General features: G+C 51.6%; 1 protein-coding gene across 1 annotated transcript in view; it reads right to left on the bottom strand.

The window, feature by feature from the left end:
- Positions 1-4,374: 4,374 nt before the first annotated feature.
- The window catches only part of Otog (otogelin), a 74,487-nt gene continuing 61,223 nt past the window's right edge, over positions 4,375-17,638 (bottom strand). Inside the window, 9 exon segments of the mRNA XM_052713155.1 lie at positions 4,375-9,782; positions 9,878-9,957; positions 12,692-12,737; positions 13,569-13,688; positions 13,865-13,969; positions 15,230-15,408; positions 15,536-15,611; positions 16,534-16,574; positions 17,494-17,592. Coding sequence (XP_052569115.1) covers positions 9,582-9,782; positions 9,878-9,957; positions 12,692-12,737; positions 13,569-13,688; positions 13,865-13,969; positions 15,230-15,408; positions 15,536-15,611; positions 16,534-16,574; positions 17,494-17,592 — 947 coding nt within the window. The 3' untranslated portion in view covers positions 4,375-9,581.

Raw genomic sequence — 17,638 nt, 5'->3', positions numbered from 1 at the left:
CAGGCAAAGCACCCATACACATTTTAAAAGATCATAAGAAAAACATTAAAAAAAATAAATAAGAGGAGGGAAATACAATCTGTTTTGTCATCTTCAAGGTGTCTTCTCCAGGCCTGTTTCTATTGACTGATTTTTCTCTTTGCTATATTAGTCACATTCTGCTTTATATGTGTAATAATTTCTTACTGCAATCTATACATAATTATTATCATGTAGTTGAATTGCTGTGGGTGATTGATTGATAACTAAAGCTGACTGGCCAGTAGCCAGGCAGGAAGTATAGGCGGGACAAGGAGAGAGGAGAATCCTGGGAAGTGGAAGACTGAGGCAGAGAGACGCTGTCAGCCGCCATGATGAGAAGCAGATGTTAAGATACCAGTAAGCCACAAGTTACGTGACAACTTATAGATTAATAGAAATGGGTTAATTTAAGATAGAAGAACATTTAGCAAGAAGTCTGCCATGGCCATAGAGTTTATAAGTAATATAAGTCTCTGTGTGTTTACTTGGTTGGGTCTAAGTGGCTGCAGGACTGGCGGGTGAGAGAGAATTGTCCTGACCGTGGGCCAGGCAGGACTGGAGAAAGCTTCAACTACATTGAACGTCTAAAATTTTTCCTTGAAAGAATTTTCAGACTTCAGTGTGTCTTGTGCTTAAGGTATTTATGTATCAGAAATGAATTTGGGGCTGGTTTCGATGTTGAATTGGGCTAGTTTAAGCCCTTTACTCTTGGGATAATTTCATTTTACTTCTAAGGTGTGACTCTTTCTGTGGCTCAATTAAGTGTCCAATATTGTCAGTGAAGTGTGTCTGCTCCAGATTTGGTAGGAAATCAATGCCTCGCAGCCCCATGTAAGCTTCAGGAACTGCTCAGTTCACTGTTGCTCTGCCCAGCTGTGTGGGGTCTGCACTGTAGGAGTACAGGATAGTATTCAGCAACTGCCTTAGTCTATGCAAGTTCCGGAACTCTTTCTCTTACTGGCTCCCTGGCCTGGTACTCTGCCCTGCAGACTCCAGTTACTAAAGTCTACTTGAACTCGGTCTCATCTCTTCAAGTCAGCGAGACCACCATGTTCTGCTTAGATGTTCCTTGCTGTTCCTCATTCAAGAGCGTGGTATGGGAAGAAATTGGAGCTGTCTAATAAGAATTATTTGATTTGTTTCCTTTCTTTTGGGAGCCCCAGCTTTTTATTGCCTTTTGTCCAAAGTCTGAAAACAAATGAAATTTGTTTTCAATTTGACCAATTTTCTAGTTGTTTACAAGTTCAGGTATCAGGTGCTTCTTGTGATGGAAACAGATCATAGATGGTTTTAATTTATAAAAGCTCTTATTTGCGTGCGTGCTTATCCTGTTACATATCAGCTTCCAAGTACATGGATAACATCTTCATGAATCACGCTAGGAATTGTTAATTAGAATATCTTCCTATTGATTGATAGATGATGCTTCACTGAAGGGCATCCATCTACCCTTCCCACTCAATTCAGACACCATTTCAGAGTTGTCCATGTTTTTAAATAAATAACAACAGTATGTATAACAACCAGAATTGCTTAGTCAGAATCAGTGTTCTGAGGATATTCTTTGCCACAACGTTAGCAGGTGGGAGGGGAGAAGTGACACTGGTTTCCCTGGACCTGGCCTTCGATAGCAGGGTCACAGGGATGCTTGCCTCAAAGGCTCTCTTCTAATCCCCTTGGAGCCCCCGAATATCCTAACTATTATTCTGATTTTTCCAGTTGAGCCAACTGAAGCTCGGCGTGGGTCAGTAATCAATAGCCATCTGTCCAGCTGGCACTCCGCAATGCCTCCTGCTTACTTGACCCTGGAATCTTCTGGAAAATTCTAGAAAATTTTCATTTCTGGGCTTTAATGGAATTGTTTCCCATTTTCCATAACAGGTACAGATATTTTCAAGTTCTATAATTTTTTTTGGTCATCTTTTCTGGCTTTGCATTTTGATAATATTTGTAACTTTAGGTTTTTAACTTTGTAATGGTAGCCTCTTCTCCCATGCTATATCCTGTTTCTTTAAGACAAATTCTTTGATTTAATGTCCTTAGTAGAACTACTGAGACAAAGAGATAGCTATATAATTTGTAAAACAGAATAAAATTCTCATGTATTCTATCAACAATGCCTCAGAATTCCAGCAACTCTATGGGACATTATTTTTAGTTGGCGTCCTTGGGTGAGCCGAAGTTTCAAGATGTCTGACGGTGGAATTTGAGGCGCAATGGCACATGGACAGAGGAGATATTTTTGGGAGCAATCCCTTCCCTGTACCTCTCAAATCCCTTACAGACCCCCTCTCTCCTCAGGCAAGCCCCTCCTGCACATGTTGAGGGGGACCGGGCTTGGGGCACCTCTGCTGGGATCCCGCTGATCTATGTTCTTGCCTGACACTCGGCAGCTGTCGTGGAGGCGTGGGCTGCAGGCGCTGCTCCCCATGGGCCGTGTGCCGGGGAGCCTTTCCCGCCTAATCCAAGGGGCACTGGCAGCAGGGAGGGAGACAGCTGGGTGTAACTGATCTGCAAAGGAATGGAATGGTTCGGGCCTCCCATCGCTGTTGGGCTGGGCTGTCTGCAGGCTGCCCACTCCAGCCGCCCGAGCCGCCGAGCCTTTAACCCTTCCTTCGCTTTCTTTTCTCTCCACTCCATCCTGGGAGCTGATGCCACCCTGTTCAGTCATGTTCTAGGGAGCCCCTCAAGGGACTGGCTTCCATAGCTAGGTCTGCAAAGGGCCCGTCCTGGTAGTAACCCATTTGCAAGAGACTCATGCAGAAATAGGTGGAGTAGGTCCTACCTGGAGCGCTCCCTGTCTTAGGAAGGAGGTTCCTGGAAGCCCCATGGCTGACCAGCAATTAGAGGCTGTGCGGCCAGAGCAGGGAGGGCATGCTGAGTGGATGGGAGAAGCCACAGTAGAGGCCTGTGGTAAACACCAGGTCTGGGGTCTGATGTTTTCTCCACTGTGGCTCAGTGCCGTGAGACCTTGGGTGTGCCACTCTCTCTGGGATCAGCTTCTGACTCCTGAAAAACGTGGAGCTTGAAGAAGACAGCCTTGGGCCGGCCAGCAAGATGACTCAGCCGGCAAAGATGCTTGCTTTCAAGGCCAATGACCTGAGTTCAATGCCTAGAACCTACATGGTAGTAAGAGAGAATAGAGTCCCCAAGGTGTCCTCCATCTCCACATGAGTGATAGGGTACACCCATGCACACACAGACCACAGGTCTGTGCCTGCATGTATACATACATACATACATACATACAAGACATGCTGTTCATTTCTCACACAGTCATAGCAATTCATTAAACCCATTAAATGTCCTCTACAAGCCAAGGGTGTGAGGAAACCAAGTCTTGGCCTGGGTAAATCACACAGCTGTTTGGAGCCACACCCTAACCGCACAGTCCAGTCTTTCCTAATGCTTCCTGCTCCCTTGTCATGTCTTACTGTCTCTAACCAGTGTCCCTGTGAGGAGAAACTGAGGCAGAATGGAATGGCTGGCTGGTGCACATAGCCAAAACTTAGCGTCCAAAGCCTGCTGGGTAGGGGTGAGTTGGGGCTGGTCAGGCTCTGCGCTCTTGCTTCTCTCTTGTCCTGGACCCAGTGGATGGGATCCCTGGCTCAGAAGCTTCTGCAGTTGTCTGGCCTTGTCCCATCCATGATCTCACTTGACCCTCATGCCAACTCTGCGATGCAAAACCTGTTGCTCCCCCTCACCGTGAAGGGTGGTGACTGTCAATGTCCCCTACCTACTAGCTCCTGGGACCCCAGTGTCCCCCTTGCCTTTTTCCTGACTGAGAAGGGAAGTCTGAGGATGGGGACTCTTATAACAAGTGTGGGCTCAAGCCCCGATTCCTCTACTCTTCAGCTGTGCACACACCTTGCTCTTTCTGGGCCTTACATTCTTGTCTAACATGAATGAAGATGTGGGTGTATGAAGGAATTACTGTGGAGCAAGCCTGCATGCCCCTCTCCTGCATAGAGAGCATGGATGCAGTCTGGTAGGCAAGTCCCAGACAGGCAGACTCCAGGACTGTAGGACGGTAGGTCAGGCGGTAGATGCCAAAGGGCGAGAGTCTGTGGGCTGGGGTTGTGCAGCTGTTCTGAAGGGCGGGCACGGGAAGAAGGAACAAGTCATTCCAGGTGAGACAAAGGCATAGGAGCAGGAATAGGTACCGTGCAGCCTCCGGTTTGGCTGGCTCAGGGTAGGCCCTGACCAGAGGGACGTGTGTGTGTGTGTGTGTGTGTGTGTGTGTGTGTGTGTGTGTGTGATGACAAATGAGGGTGGAACAGCAAGCTTTAGAAAATGGACTTTCCAAGGGTGCTAGGGATGGGCCGGTCGCCCCCCCCCCCCCCCCCCCGCCCATGCTGACTGCCCAGTGTCGCCCGCTTTTACCCAATCCCTGGGCAGTCCAGATCCCTGGGCAAGGGGCCGGGGGCAGCTGGGGGAAGGTGCAGTTCCAGCTTGGAAGAGACAGCTGTGCAGGCCTCCTGCCTGCTGCAGGGGATTAACTGACACAGCCACAGTGTGTTGGGGGGCACCTGGCTCTCCAGCTCTACTCACCCCAGCCTCTTTTAACTCCTTGCTGTCCAGGCTCTTCACCATCAGACTTACCAGCATGCTCAGACTCATTTTTCTGTGATCTCTGTGTTATGTGTTGGAGATACAAATCAATAAAAATCCAAGGCAGTGTCCACCCAGCCAGAGGCACTTGGATCCAATCCCCTCTCATACCAGCACATATCCTCTGTGACTCTGGACTTCTCCCTAAAAGTCCTATCTTAACTGTTTCATGAAGAAGAAAAGAATCCTTCTATGACCACATGACCTGACTTTCCTTTGTCCTCAAACTTCTCAGTTGCATTTTCTTCAGTCTCTGTTTCCTCCCAAGACTCCATCCACCAGACACATGTCTTCCTCTTCCCGGGCATACAGGTGAACTACATGTCCCAGCCTCCCTTGCAGTTAGGTACGTCCTCTTCTTGGGCATACAGGTGGACTACATCTCCCAGCCTCCCTTGCAGTTAGGTGTGACCAATGCCTCTGTTCAGGACAGTGTAATGAGAACTGCAGGAAGTAATCCACTTTTCATTTACTACAGCATCCTCTAACTCCTATGATGCATGCTCCCTGAACCCTTGGGCACAGGTCTGGCAGAAATAGGCAGAGCTACCATGGGAGAGTTGGATGGGCCATGTGGACCTTCCAGAAAGAGGAACCAGGGTGTCTAGGTTATTCTGGACACAAAGCTGCAGCTACTCAGGCCCACCTATTTTGAAAGCTTTTTTGTATATAGGAGGGGAAAATACACTTCCATTATGTTTGAACTGCAGGAAAGATATTGTGCACACACGCGCGGACACACACACACACACACACACACACACACACACACACACACACAGAGGAATTTAGTTTCCCATCTCCTCCATCTTGTCCTGCGGACAACCAAGGAAAGCCTAGAACTTGGAACAAGGCTTAGGGTGCAAAATATCTGTAGGGAGAGCTTCTCATGGACACAATGGGCTAGTAATGTTATACATTTTATTTCAGCTTGAAACCATCCCTGACTTCTGTCTTCCACAAACCACCGAAACCTCAGCACCTTGGGGAAATGCAAGAGACAGACCACAGAGGGGGTGCACCAACCTTGGGACCTAGACTTGGAGCTGACAGGAGTGACAGGCGTGGTGAGGAAAGGGTTAAGTGATCTGTGCACAGGATTGGCTCCCCTGTCAGTGAGGGCATTAAAATCAGCATGTCGCCTCCAATTTGCTGCGGCCTGACCTTGAACGTGAATCATTCCATCACAATGTCCTCCTTGATTTCCACAGGAAGAGGATTAAGCCCTGAAAATCAGGGCAGGGAACTTGAGCCTGCACCAAGGAGAATGGGATGGCTCTGCAGCGCAAAGCCCCCTGCTGTTTGCAAATACAAAGTCATGGCGTTTGCAGGCTGGCCAGCCACCCTGCTTGGCCACCGACCCTCCGAGTGACTGCCTTTGATTGTGGCCTTGTTTCTCTACCAGTGGCACATGTGGCTTCTGGATTTGTCTAGTTTTATGTCCTGTGCAGAGTGAGGAAGAGTTAGGCAGGGAGATGTTGCAGATGTTCCTAGAGTCCTGGGTCTAGTCTGGTCTGTGCATCTTGTGCACACCAATGACCACGCGGTCCTGCCATTTCAGGACCAAAGCTGCCATTGAGCTACTTGGCCAGAATCGCCAGGCAGGGGCATACTCAGCTGTGAAAACCCTTCAAAGGCATGAGATCAGTACCAATGAGAATGTGTGTCCCACATACAGGCAACAGGAGGGGCAGGTTTTGTGGGGACCTACCCATAATTTGCCTTTGTCATGTAACGTATGCTGGAGAGTTCAACATGTCAGTACCCTAGAGGGGTGCATGCTAGTCTGTAGTGTGGCTGTTCCAGCTCATTTAATTGTTCCCCTTTGACAGGAAGGAACCCACCGCTGGTATCTGTTCTCAAATTCAGGGCCGCCGTACAGCCTGTACCCTGGCTTGGCTTTCTTTGTTGGGTTCTCGTTTAGATGCCATTTCCTACTGCAGCAGCTATGACACACACACACACAAAAATCACGGACTTGGGGCCTTAAAGCCGTGTGAATGTATGCTCTCACAGTTCTGGGTCCCAGGCCTCTTTGCCCTTGATTTGAGCCTGGTAAGGCCAGAAGGCTTGTGTTCTTCCTGGAGGCTCTCAGGAAAAGCCACTTTGTGTGAATGTGTGTGTGCACTCATGTATGGATGTGTTTGGATGTGTGTATATGTGTATGTGTGCATGTGGGAATATGCACATATGTATATGTGTATGTGTGTATTGTATGTGTATATGTGTATGTGAATGTGTGTGCATGTATATGTAGTTATGTGTGTGTACGTGTGTATCTGTATATGTGTATGTATATGTGTATGTGTCTGCATGTATGTGTATATGTGTAATGTATATGTATGTATGTACTGCGTATGTGTGTGTGCATGTATATGTGTGTGTGTGTGTGTGTGTGTGTGTGTGTGTGTGTGTGTGTGTGTGTGTAGGTCAGAGCTAAATCTCCAGTGTTGTTCCCCATCAGAACATGGTCTACATGACTAGGGTAGGCTGGCTGGCCAGTGAGCCCAAGGAATCTGCCTGTGTCCATCTTCTCAGTATTGGGACTACAAACATACCCCATCATACCTAGCTTTTTAAAAGAGTGTTTTCTTATGAATATGAGTGTTTGCCTGCATGTATGTACGTGTAGCACATGCATGGACTGAACCCAAATCTTTGAGAGCAGCACTTCTCTTAATCACAGAGCTACCTCTTTAGCCCCATGCCTGGCTTTCTAAAGTGGGTCAAGGGTTGAACCCTGCATGCTTGCGTGGCAAGCCCTTTACTGACCAAGCCCCCATGGGTTCATATGTTTGAATCTTAGTCTCCAGTTGGTAGAACTGTTTGGGGAGGACTGGGAGGTGTGGCCTCATTGGAGAAGCTGTGCCATTGTGGGTGGGCTTTGAGATTTCAAAAGGGTCTTGCAATCCCCAGTTCTCTCTCTCTGTCTCACAGTCGTGGATCAAGATGTGAGTTCTTGGATGTTCTTTTGCTCTGCTATCGTGGACTCTAACTTTCTGAAACCATAAGCCAAATTGAACACCATCTTTTCTAAGCTGCCTTAGTCATGGTGTTTTATCACAGCAATAGAGAAGTAACCAAGACACCAGCCCAGAAGCCTGGGTGTCCCCACTTCCTCCCTCCTTTGAAGAGAGCCCTACTCCATCTCCCAGTCACTGTATCCTCTCTGACTCTGGTCTTCCTGCCCCCTTTCTAAGAACCCATCATCTCGATCACACCTGGAAAGACTCTTTGTCATGTAAGATAAGACCTCTTCACAGGTTCCAGGGATACACTGAGTACCTCTTTGGAGGGCCACAACCAAGCTACACTAGTTGCCTAGAAACATTATGGCATATCAAAAGATTTTCTTCTCAACCAGCTTTCTGAATTCTGTGCATAGGTGCTACTGGTCTTGTTTTCTGAGGACAACGGGACACCACTAGGGTCCTCTGTCCCCATCCCTTGCTGTCAGCTCCACGGTGTGGGGCACAGTCCTGGAGTCCTCACCCTCGTGCCTCACGGTACAGGGCAGGGCTGGTGATTTGCTCATCTTTCCCTGACGTGTTTTAGCCTGGAGTGGTTGGTCTTCCCAGGAGTGACCTACAGCCATGCTGGGAGTGTGAACTGCAAGGCTGGGAACAGGAGCAGGCAGTGGGAGGTGCCTGGGTGGGAGTTGGGGCACAGTCAGGCAAGCTGTAAAAGTCCAACAGACCCCCGGGGCCCTCACAGCTGATCCTCCCCTGTGTCCAAGGCAGGCCTGGCATCCTCAGAGATGCTTGCAAGACTCCTCGCAGTTTATTGAGACACGAACAAAATACAGAAGAGTTACAGAAGCAAAGCAGATGTGGGGACCGTCCTGACGCAGCGCCTTTACCCCATAGGGGCATCGGGGCAATGCTGGGACCCGAACAGCATCAGGTCATGACCTTTGAGGCCCATTATCACAAAGCAGCGCAGGGAGGAAGGGATCTGCAGAGTGGCAGGTGGACAGGAGCTCTGGCCCTGGCTTTGGGGGAGGGGCCACTTTGGCGTGGAGACAAGGCTCCGACTGGGCTGCTGGGGTGCACACCTACATGGCTGCACTTTTACCTACAGACACTCTCCATCAACACAGTCCCAGACAGCACTATGACCAGAGTTGGCTGAGCCACAAACACACAAATAAGCCCTTGCACAGACACACTTGCCATCCATCCCCTTGGAGAAAAGAATAGAACTTCAGGCTGGAAGTGCCACCTACAGCCTAGAGCCACTTAGAGCGGTGGCATGGATACCCAGGGCCTGCTAAGGAGATAATCCTTCACACATCTGCCAAGCTGACTTGAGGGAGGGCGTGTGACACACAAAGGCACAGACCTGGACCTGCTCTTCTAAATTCCAGAGCATCAGGGCATCCTCTGAGGCTAGAGAAGTTTAGCCTACTCTTCAGCCTCTGAGCATACCCTCATAGCTCTCCATGCGCAGCCCTGAGCCCCCAGGCTCATCCTCTTTTCTTTGGGGATCCCTAAGCCTCTTGACACAGGCCAGGATGTTACTTAAACACCTTTTCCTTTCACTGCGTTGAGGGCCACCAAATCTCAACCCAGCACTGGGTTCTGCTTTGATTTCAGTGTATCAGGAACGTCTCAGTCCCTCTAGCAAGAAGCCAAGGCCAGAGTCACAAACGTACGGGCCTTCAGCTACTGGGTCTGCAGCCCCTTCCTGACCTCAAGCCATGTAGTGTTGAGTTCCAGAAGCCCCGAGAAACGGCACTTTCCCACACGCATGTGGAGGGACCCAGAGGGGGAGCCCGGATGGACAAGGGGGCCTATCCTGGTTCCTTGTGGGCGCTGTTCACCGTTCCACACACACAGCACGAGCAAGCTCTCTCCCGACTTTAACCTCTCTCCCCTAATCACCTAGGCCAGCTGAAAGGAGAACATGGGGATGGTAGGGGTGACCCAGACAGCCCTGGCACCCAGGCCTCAGGACCACTGGCAGGCACAGTCGGTCGGCTCCTGTACCGTGTAGGGCACCCAGGTGGCATTGGCGGCACAGAAGAGCTGCACAGAGCGACGCTGCAGTCCCACCTCACGGCAGCACTTGCAGAAGCGGGCATAGGTGTTGATGTTGTGATTGTAGATGCTGGCAGAAGGGCACCTCCCATCGCAAGACACCAGGTTCACCTGGGGATGAGCGTGTCAGCAAGGTAGCCCATGGAAGGTCTGCCTCTCCATCCCCGCCCCCCGCCGCCCACTGCGATGTCCATCCCTTTACGCACAGGGGTGTTACTCCTGCAATCGTTCTTGCGGATGGTCATGCGGATGGTCACCTTCTTGCAGGAGCGCCCATCTTCCTTACCTGGTAGGGGCAGGGTGGGCAAAACAGTTGTGCCCCAGACTGTTAATGTCATGCAAGAGTGTTCCTCTTCCAGGCTGGTGCCCACAGATTAATGTCCCTTTCCAACAAGGGGAAACCTTTTTAACCCAATGCCCCAGAAAGAGGTGGCAGCCTGAGCAGCTGAGACAGAGGAGGACACATGGGGCAGCTGGATAGAACCTCAGGGCTCTGTACTATAAGAAGATCTGAGACAAGGGCAGGCCGTCCCCATGCCCAAGCCCCAACACTTATTGTCAGCCCTGTTGGAGACTCTGGATATACATCTCTGTGCCCTCTCTGAGCTTCAGTGTTTCTACTCTGAGAGGACATCTAGCAGCAAGATTCTGCCATGAATGGAAACCTCAGAACCAACCAGGATGCTCTACATAGCAAGACCCATGGGGGTTCCACAGCTCTCAAGCAGGGGTCAGGCATGGAAACTGGCAGTATAGAGTTTCTTCTGCTCTGACCAGCTCTCCAAGACAGACAGTCACTCACGAGACCCTCTCTCAGCCCACCTTCTTAAGCAGTTTTCTCTAATACCTTGTACAAGCCCCAGTGAGACCTCCCTAGATCCCCTCTTCTGGAAACTGCAATTCCCTTCCTTAGCCCTCCTTGGCCCCTCCTTGGCCTACTCTGTCCCAAGCATAATCTGTCTGGCCAAATTTACACAATCTGTAATTTTGCTGTGGAGACCTAAGCTTGTAAGCTTCGGGTCCCTCATCTACACGGCCTTCCTCACCCCAGTGCAAATTCTGTTCTCAATGCAAAGATTCTCTTTCACACCTCAGTCCAGATGTGTGGTTGTGGATTCTGTTTTGATGATTCCCCTCCCCCCAGATTCTTTATGGCTCGGACCCTGCAGAACTCAAAACCTCCACCCTGTAATCTAGTACACCCGTTCTTCCACCCCCCTCCTGAAAGTGACACCCACAAAGGCCTTCTTTATGCCATGCCCACAGCTCCTGGGCCAGTGGCTGGCACACAATGGCACACATTAGATGCCTGCTAGAGGTGTGGACTTGTCCTGCAAGCCCACCGAACCCATGAGAAACCAACTGGGTAGAATCCCTTCTCTTAACTTCTGAGACTCAGCACCGAGAGGCAGGAGAAGGGAGAGCTGCCCTGGCCACAGCCCTGTGGCACTGGAATGAGGAAGCCTGGGTGACCATAGGAGAAAGCAATGGTGGCCTTGGACATGGAAGGATACTAGATACAAGTGGGAACTGCTGAAATTCTGAGAATACAGCTCAGTACCCAACATGCATGTGGACTAAATGGCCTTCACCAGAGGCAAGGACTCTCCCTTTCCATCATCTCCAGAGCTTGGGGCCACCTAGAAGGGATACTTGGAAATAGCCATGTGTCTGCCTGCCTCCTGTCCTGTGTACTTCTGAGAGAAGTAACTGAGAGGCAGTGAACACTAACCCAGGGAGGAGTGGTAGGTCTAATGGGGACCATGGGAAGCAAGCCTCCTAGGAAACTGAGGAGAGAGGCATAGGCCTCAGGCCACATGGGGGAGCACAGAACATTCAGGGAGCATGAGGTTATGGGTCATAGATCAGCCAGTCAAGGTCTGGAGCAGAGCTTCCCTGTAGTAAGTAATGTGGACATAAAGGGACTGAAAACCTATGGTCCTTTAGACACAGGGTCTGAGCATTCTAGAAGGGCAGACATGTGAACAAAGGTCATAAGGCTGATTGGTCCATTCAAGCATTTGTTGTAGAATATTAGTTAAAGATGTGTTATATTCATTTATGCTGTGGAACATTTGTTTAATGATGCAAAGATGTGTTGCACTCTTTCATGTTGCATTTGTTTAACTCTATAAAGCTGTGTTACTGTGCCTGTCTAAAACACCTGATTGGTCTACTAAAGAGCTGACAGGTCAATAGCAAGGCAGGAGAAAGGATAGGCGGGGCTGGCAGGCAGAGAGAATACATAAGAGGAGAAGTCTGGGAAGAGGGATCAAGGATCGAGGGAAGGGGAGAGGAGGATGCCGGGGCCAGCCACACAGCCTCACAGCCCCACACGGAATAAGAAGGAAAGAAAAGGTATACAGAAATAGAGAAAGAGAATAGAAATAGAGATAATTTAGGTTAAGAAGAGCTGGCTAGAAACAAGCCAAGCTAAAGCTGGGCATTTATAGGTAAGAATAAGTCTCTGTGTATTTATTTGGGAGCTGGGTGGCGGGCAAATAGCAAATAGCAAAGAGTAAAAAAACAAAAACAAAAACAAGTATCTGCGGTTGAGACGCTGGTTTCAACCAAGTATCCAGGGCACCAGAAGCAAAGTGTGAGACACAGGTTCTCCTCTGACAGCCAGGGTCTGGAAGCCTAAGTCTCCCTCAGGAGGCACCTCCAAGACCAGGGCTCACGGCCACAGAGGAGAATCAATGAGGGGGCAGAGTCTTCACCAGAGACAGAAGAGCCAGGATGACTGGGGAGTGAATGACTTCCTGACTGGACTGACTATGGTCTTTTATCTCCAGAAAGAAGCAGAGGCCTTATACTGGGACAGAACTCATGAACATGTGACCTCTGGCCACCTGATTATTTGTACCAGTGCCATGACCCTCAGCAGGTGGGTCATTCCTTCGTCTACTCACCTAGAGCTGCCATCATAAATACCAGGCTGGTAACACATCCTCTTGAGCATCTTTCTCCCCCCCCCCCCCCCCCCGCACACTGCACCCCGGGTCTCCATGCTCACTCACACGTCCTACAGCATCCTTCCAAGGATGGTACCACAGAGCCGCCGACCTAGAGGGAGAAGAGGAGGAGTGGGTGGGAAAGCCATGTTCCAGGCCAGGAGCCAGGTTCCCAATGACAGGCAAAAACAGAGCTGGTCTGTAATCCCAGGAGGATAGCTACAAATTCTAGGCAGCCTGAACTATAGAGTCAGTTCCAGGCTAGCAGGAACACAAAATGAAATCCTGTCTCAAAAACCAACTAAATAATACATAAAGAGGCTAAGGTAGTCTTCCTCCCATGGCAGGAGCTCCATGAGAGACTGAACCCAGGGCTTCCTGCACGCTAAGCAAGCACTGTACCCACTGGGCCACAGCCCTGGGTGCCTGCTACCTAAAGAGGCAGAAGTCGTTAAATGTCTTATTATTAATCTTGGGAACCTTATTAGTTCAACTGTAACCCCCTAGTCCTCCAGGGATCCTCTTCTTTGAGTTGTGTCCACACTGACAACCCTCCACACCAGGCTGGAAGCATGCCATCCTACCACAGGACTAAACTATGCATGTATGTAGAAGCCTGGAACACATACGTGCAAGAGTGTGCCTATCTGCAAGTATGTCAGTATGTGGTGTGTGCACTGGCATTCCCTATGGAGTATGAGTGATTGACAACCTGGGATGAGTCCTGGAACACTTGATAATGTGATTGCATGCCTTGATGTGTGGCCATATGATTTTTATAGATATGGGGTGTGATTGAGAAAAATGTGCCTGGAGAGATGTGGATTTGGTATGTAGTGCCATCACAGGCCCCAGGACACAGGATTCTGACCCAGATCCCCCCACCAGTAAAACATGGTGCCTTGACGTGAAGCCAGCTGCAGGGGGAGGAGGAAACACTGACCTTGGCACACTCGGTTTCATTGAGCGGAGGGCAGCTGATGGGCGAGCGGACAAGTACGGCACCCAGGGGAGTGCTGCCGCAGTGATGGCGGGCACAGTCTGCAATCCAGGATGCACCAGGCTAGAGAGCACATGGACCGGCAGTGAGGACTTCTGACCAAGCGGACAGCGCAGCCTGAGGACACGCACAGCCCAGGTATACAAGCTCAGGTATACCACGCCCTAGTGTGGGGTCCGAGAGGACCCTGCAGTGGCACTTTCCAGGACCCATTCTCGGGGGGTTTAGGGGCCATTTACCAAGAACAGGGAGGTGGTGCCATTGGGGAAGGTGAAGAGGCAGGACACGTTCCTGCAGGAGCCGCAGCAGGCAGCCAGGTCCCGTGGATGGTCATACTCCTGGTTCTGAACCCGGGAGAGAAGACAATTTCAGCCTTGTGCCTATATCCATCCCCCAGTGTCTGGTACCTGCTTGTCTCTGGCAGAGCCCAAGGCTGGAGTTCAGAAAGGAGACCCACAGCCTCCCTCCACCTGTGAACAGGTCTTTCCTGTTTGCCTGAAGTCCTAGACCCAACCCCAGGGAAGAGGGAACCCCCACCACTGCAGAGGCAGCCCCAGGGAAGGGGAACCCCACCATTGCAGAGGCAGCCCCGGGGAAGAGGGAACCCCCACCATTGCAGAGGCATCCCTGGGGAAGAGGGAACCCCCACCATTGCAGAGGCAGCCCTGGGGAAGAGGGAACCCCCACCATTGCAGAGGCAGCCCCGGGGAAGAGGGAACCCCACCACTGCAGAGGCAGCCCCAGGGAAGAGGGAACCCCCACCACTGCAGAGGCAGCCCCAGGGAAGAGGGAACCCCCACCACTGCAGAGGCAGCCCTGGGGAAGAGGGAACCCCCACCATTGCAGAGGCAGCCCTGGGGAAGAGGGAACCCCCACCATTGCAGAGGCAGCCCTGGGGAAGGGGGAACCCCACCACTGCAGAGGCAGCCCCAGGGAAGAGGGAACCCCCACCACTGCAGAGGCAGCCCTGGGGAAGAGGGAACCCCCACCATTGCAGAGGCAGCCCTGGGGAAGAGGGAACCCCACCATTGCAGAGGCAGCCCTGGGGAAGAGGGAACCCCCACCATTGCAGAGGCAGCCCTGGGGAAGAGGGAACCCCCACCATTGCAGAGGCAGCCCTGGGGAAGAGGGAACCCCCACCATTGCAGAGGCAGCCCCGGGGAAGAGGGAACCCCCACCATTGCAGAGGCAGCCCCAGGGAAGAGGGAACCCCCACCACTGCAGAGGCAGCCCTGGGGAAGAGGGAACCCCACCACTGCAGAGGCAGCCTTGCAAGTCATCAACAGCAGCAGCTTGGGCTCCAGACAGACCTCAGTTTGAATCTCAGTCCTGCCGTGCTTTTGATAAACCACTGGACCTCCCTCCCGCTCACTTTTCTCCATTGAAAGATGGGCATAATTCTAACCCCTTTCACCCAGGCAGTATTGTTTAGACTTTGGTAGAAGCCAGGCCTCTCTACCTTCCCAGGCCTTAACTTAGTCCCTTTGCTGTTGTTGGGCCCCTCTCCACAGGGCTCTCTGACGTGATTTCTGGAGCAGGCAGCAACCCGCTGAGGATCTGCCAGCCCAGCCCTCCAGACTGCACGCACCCCACGCAGCCCCTACCGCCTCGCAGTGCATGTCACAAAGGACAGAAGTGGTGTTGATCTGGTAGAAGCTGGTGAGAGGGTCCAGCACATCTGTGCATCGGGATGTATGGCACACGCCATCCGCCGAAAGCTCTACCACGGTCTGGCCTGGCTGCATCACCCCCAGCTCACGGCTCAGACACACAGGGGCTTTCACTGGATGGGCGAAGGAGGAGAAACTGTCCTGGAGAGCCGGGTCACCCACCCTGGCCCCTCCCAGCTGACCCACCTGAGGTGCACCACCCTGGCGCCCCGCCCCCGGTACCTGCCCTTCCCCACTCACCACACTCGTACTTGGCACAGCCACACACGTTCTCCACGCTGTGCATGAACCCCTCATCCAGCTGGGACTTTTCCCACTGCGGGTGACAGGGGAAGTCAGTCAGCATTTGGAGTGGACAGCCCAACCCCACCCTCAGAAACAGCCTGCTACTGGACCTGCGTGCATTGGGCAAAAGAAGATGGCGAACTTGGGGTCCCTCAGCACCCGGAAGCTCAGTCACTCTCCCCACTGTCCAGCATCCTGCCCTCAGAGCCCCACCTGGCTTATACCTTACCCGTGTCCTAGCTTCTTTACCAGTTTCCGGGAAGAAGACGGGATGGGAAGGGGAACACGAAAGGGAATGTGTCCTGGGACAACACGGGGAGCATAATCCAGAAACAGCCTGCCATCACTTTACACACACACTGTAATGGCCAGGCAGCCTAAAGGTTAAAGGTCCACGAGAGTCTAATCCTGGCTCTGTGATTTACCAGCTTCATGATCTTAATTTCAACTTCCTTGTTTAAATAATTGAGATCATCACAGACTCAATCTCTTGAAGTTGTCCTAACAATTAATAAGATACTTTATTAGAAAGACCTGGGGAAGTTCAGGCCTATGGTAAGGTCTCAGCAGCTGGCGCTGTGATTATCATCAGCACCACCATCATCACCACGATCACCATCTACACTACCATCATAACCACCTTCATCATCATCATCATCATCATCCCACCAACTCCACCATCCTCATCGCCTGCATCGTCACCATCCTCACCATCATCACCAGCACCTGCAGGACCAGTGTGCTTATTCCTCAGCACAGTTCTGACATACGGCCAAGCTGACTCTCCAAAGAGAGGACCCAGTGCCCAGAGTGAGGGGCAGAGCTTGGGGCATTTGTGCTGACTTGAAATCCAGGGCTCTCGGCACTAGGCTAAAGGAAGCGTCTCCGGGAGAGGGGAGAGAGGAGAGGGAGAGAGGAGACAAGGAAGGGTGAGGAGAGACGGGGTCTCATACCAGATGGCATCTGGGCACAGGGATTGTGTCACAGTCACACTCTGAAAAACAGAAGAGGCCAGAACCTACCTCACCAGGGATGTTCAGACACTGCGCTGCACACCAGTTCCTCCTGAGGCACAACTCTAAGGAGGTAGGCAGAGAAGTACCAGCCTCCTCTCATCCCCACATGCAGGGGGTGGAGCTCTCCTGCTTAGGTAGGTGGGCAGTCCTGACCATCACGCTCCTGACTGGGTGTAGCGGAAGTGAAGCAGGCCGACAGAACACCTGTAGATTTCCCTTTCTCTCTCCCCTATCCGCAGGGCCTCTCCAGGAGTAAACACTTGCCTTTCCCACAGTAAGTCCCAGGAGCTGAGCTCTGCCAGCACAGCCCTGACTGGGCAGGTCTACCTGTGCACAGTGGCCTGGAGGCACTGGGAACTCATGTAAGGGGCACATCAGCTTTAGTTTTGAGAACCAAGGGCCACAAGCCAGAGAAGCTGACAAAGTCCCTTCTGGGTCACCGGCTCATACAACAAGGGGATCTAAATGCTCCCTAGACGGCTGACTTGTTCTGTGCTCTGAAGACAGCGTGAGGATTAAAGCCGAGTATGATTCTGCCCTTAAGTAGCGCATGTTCTAGTGAGGCCTGGAAAAGGCATCTCAAAGTCAGCAGCAGAACGGTCTCCCAGCTTGTTAAAGTAGCTTTCAAAGCTTTGTGTAAAGCTCACCCCCATTCACTATTGATCGCTGATGTTGCTGTTGACCTTCCGAGAAGACCCGAGTACACGGACTGTACGTGCAATCAGGCAATGGCAAGAACCACACTTGGAGAAACCATTCGTGATCTCGGGGAGGAGGTTGTTGGGTTGCTGCATGCTCAGAGTGAGGCTTGCACATGGCCTGGGGGCGGGGGCCGATCTCAGCACCGCTGATGGTGGTGGGGGCTCTTTCCCCCACCCGTACCTGACTGAAACGTACCACAGGACTTGTAGGGGCAGCAGCGGTCTGGGCTCCACACCTCCACCAGGGAAGTGCCCATGCCACACTGTACCTGTGGGCAGCGGAAGCTCTCGCACACTGGGATGCATGCGGCGGGAGAGACAGGTGACAAATTAGTCTCAGA

This window comes from Peromyscus californicus, unplaced genomic scaffold, assembly GCF_007827085.1.
Source record: "Peromyscus californicus insignis strain IS unplaced genomic scaffold, ASM782708v3 Scaffold_4__1_contigs__length_199733344, whole genome shotgun sequence".
In the NCBI taxonomy this organism is placed as follows: Eukaryota; Metazoa; Chordata; class Mammalia; order Rodentia; family Cricetidae; genus Peromyscus; species Peromyscus californicus.
The sequence above is the reverse complement of the archived record's forward strand: the minus strand, read 5'-3'. Positions and strand labels throughout refer to the sequence as shown.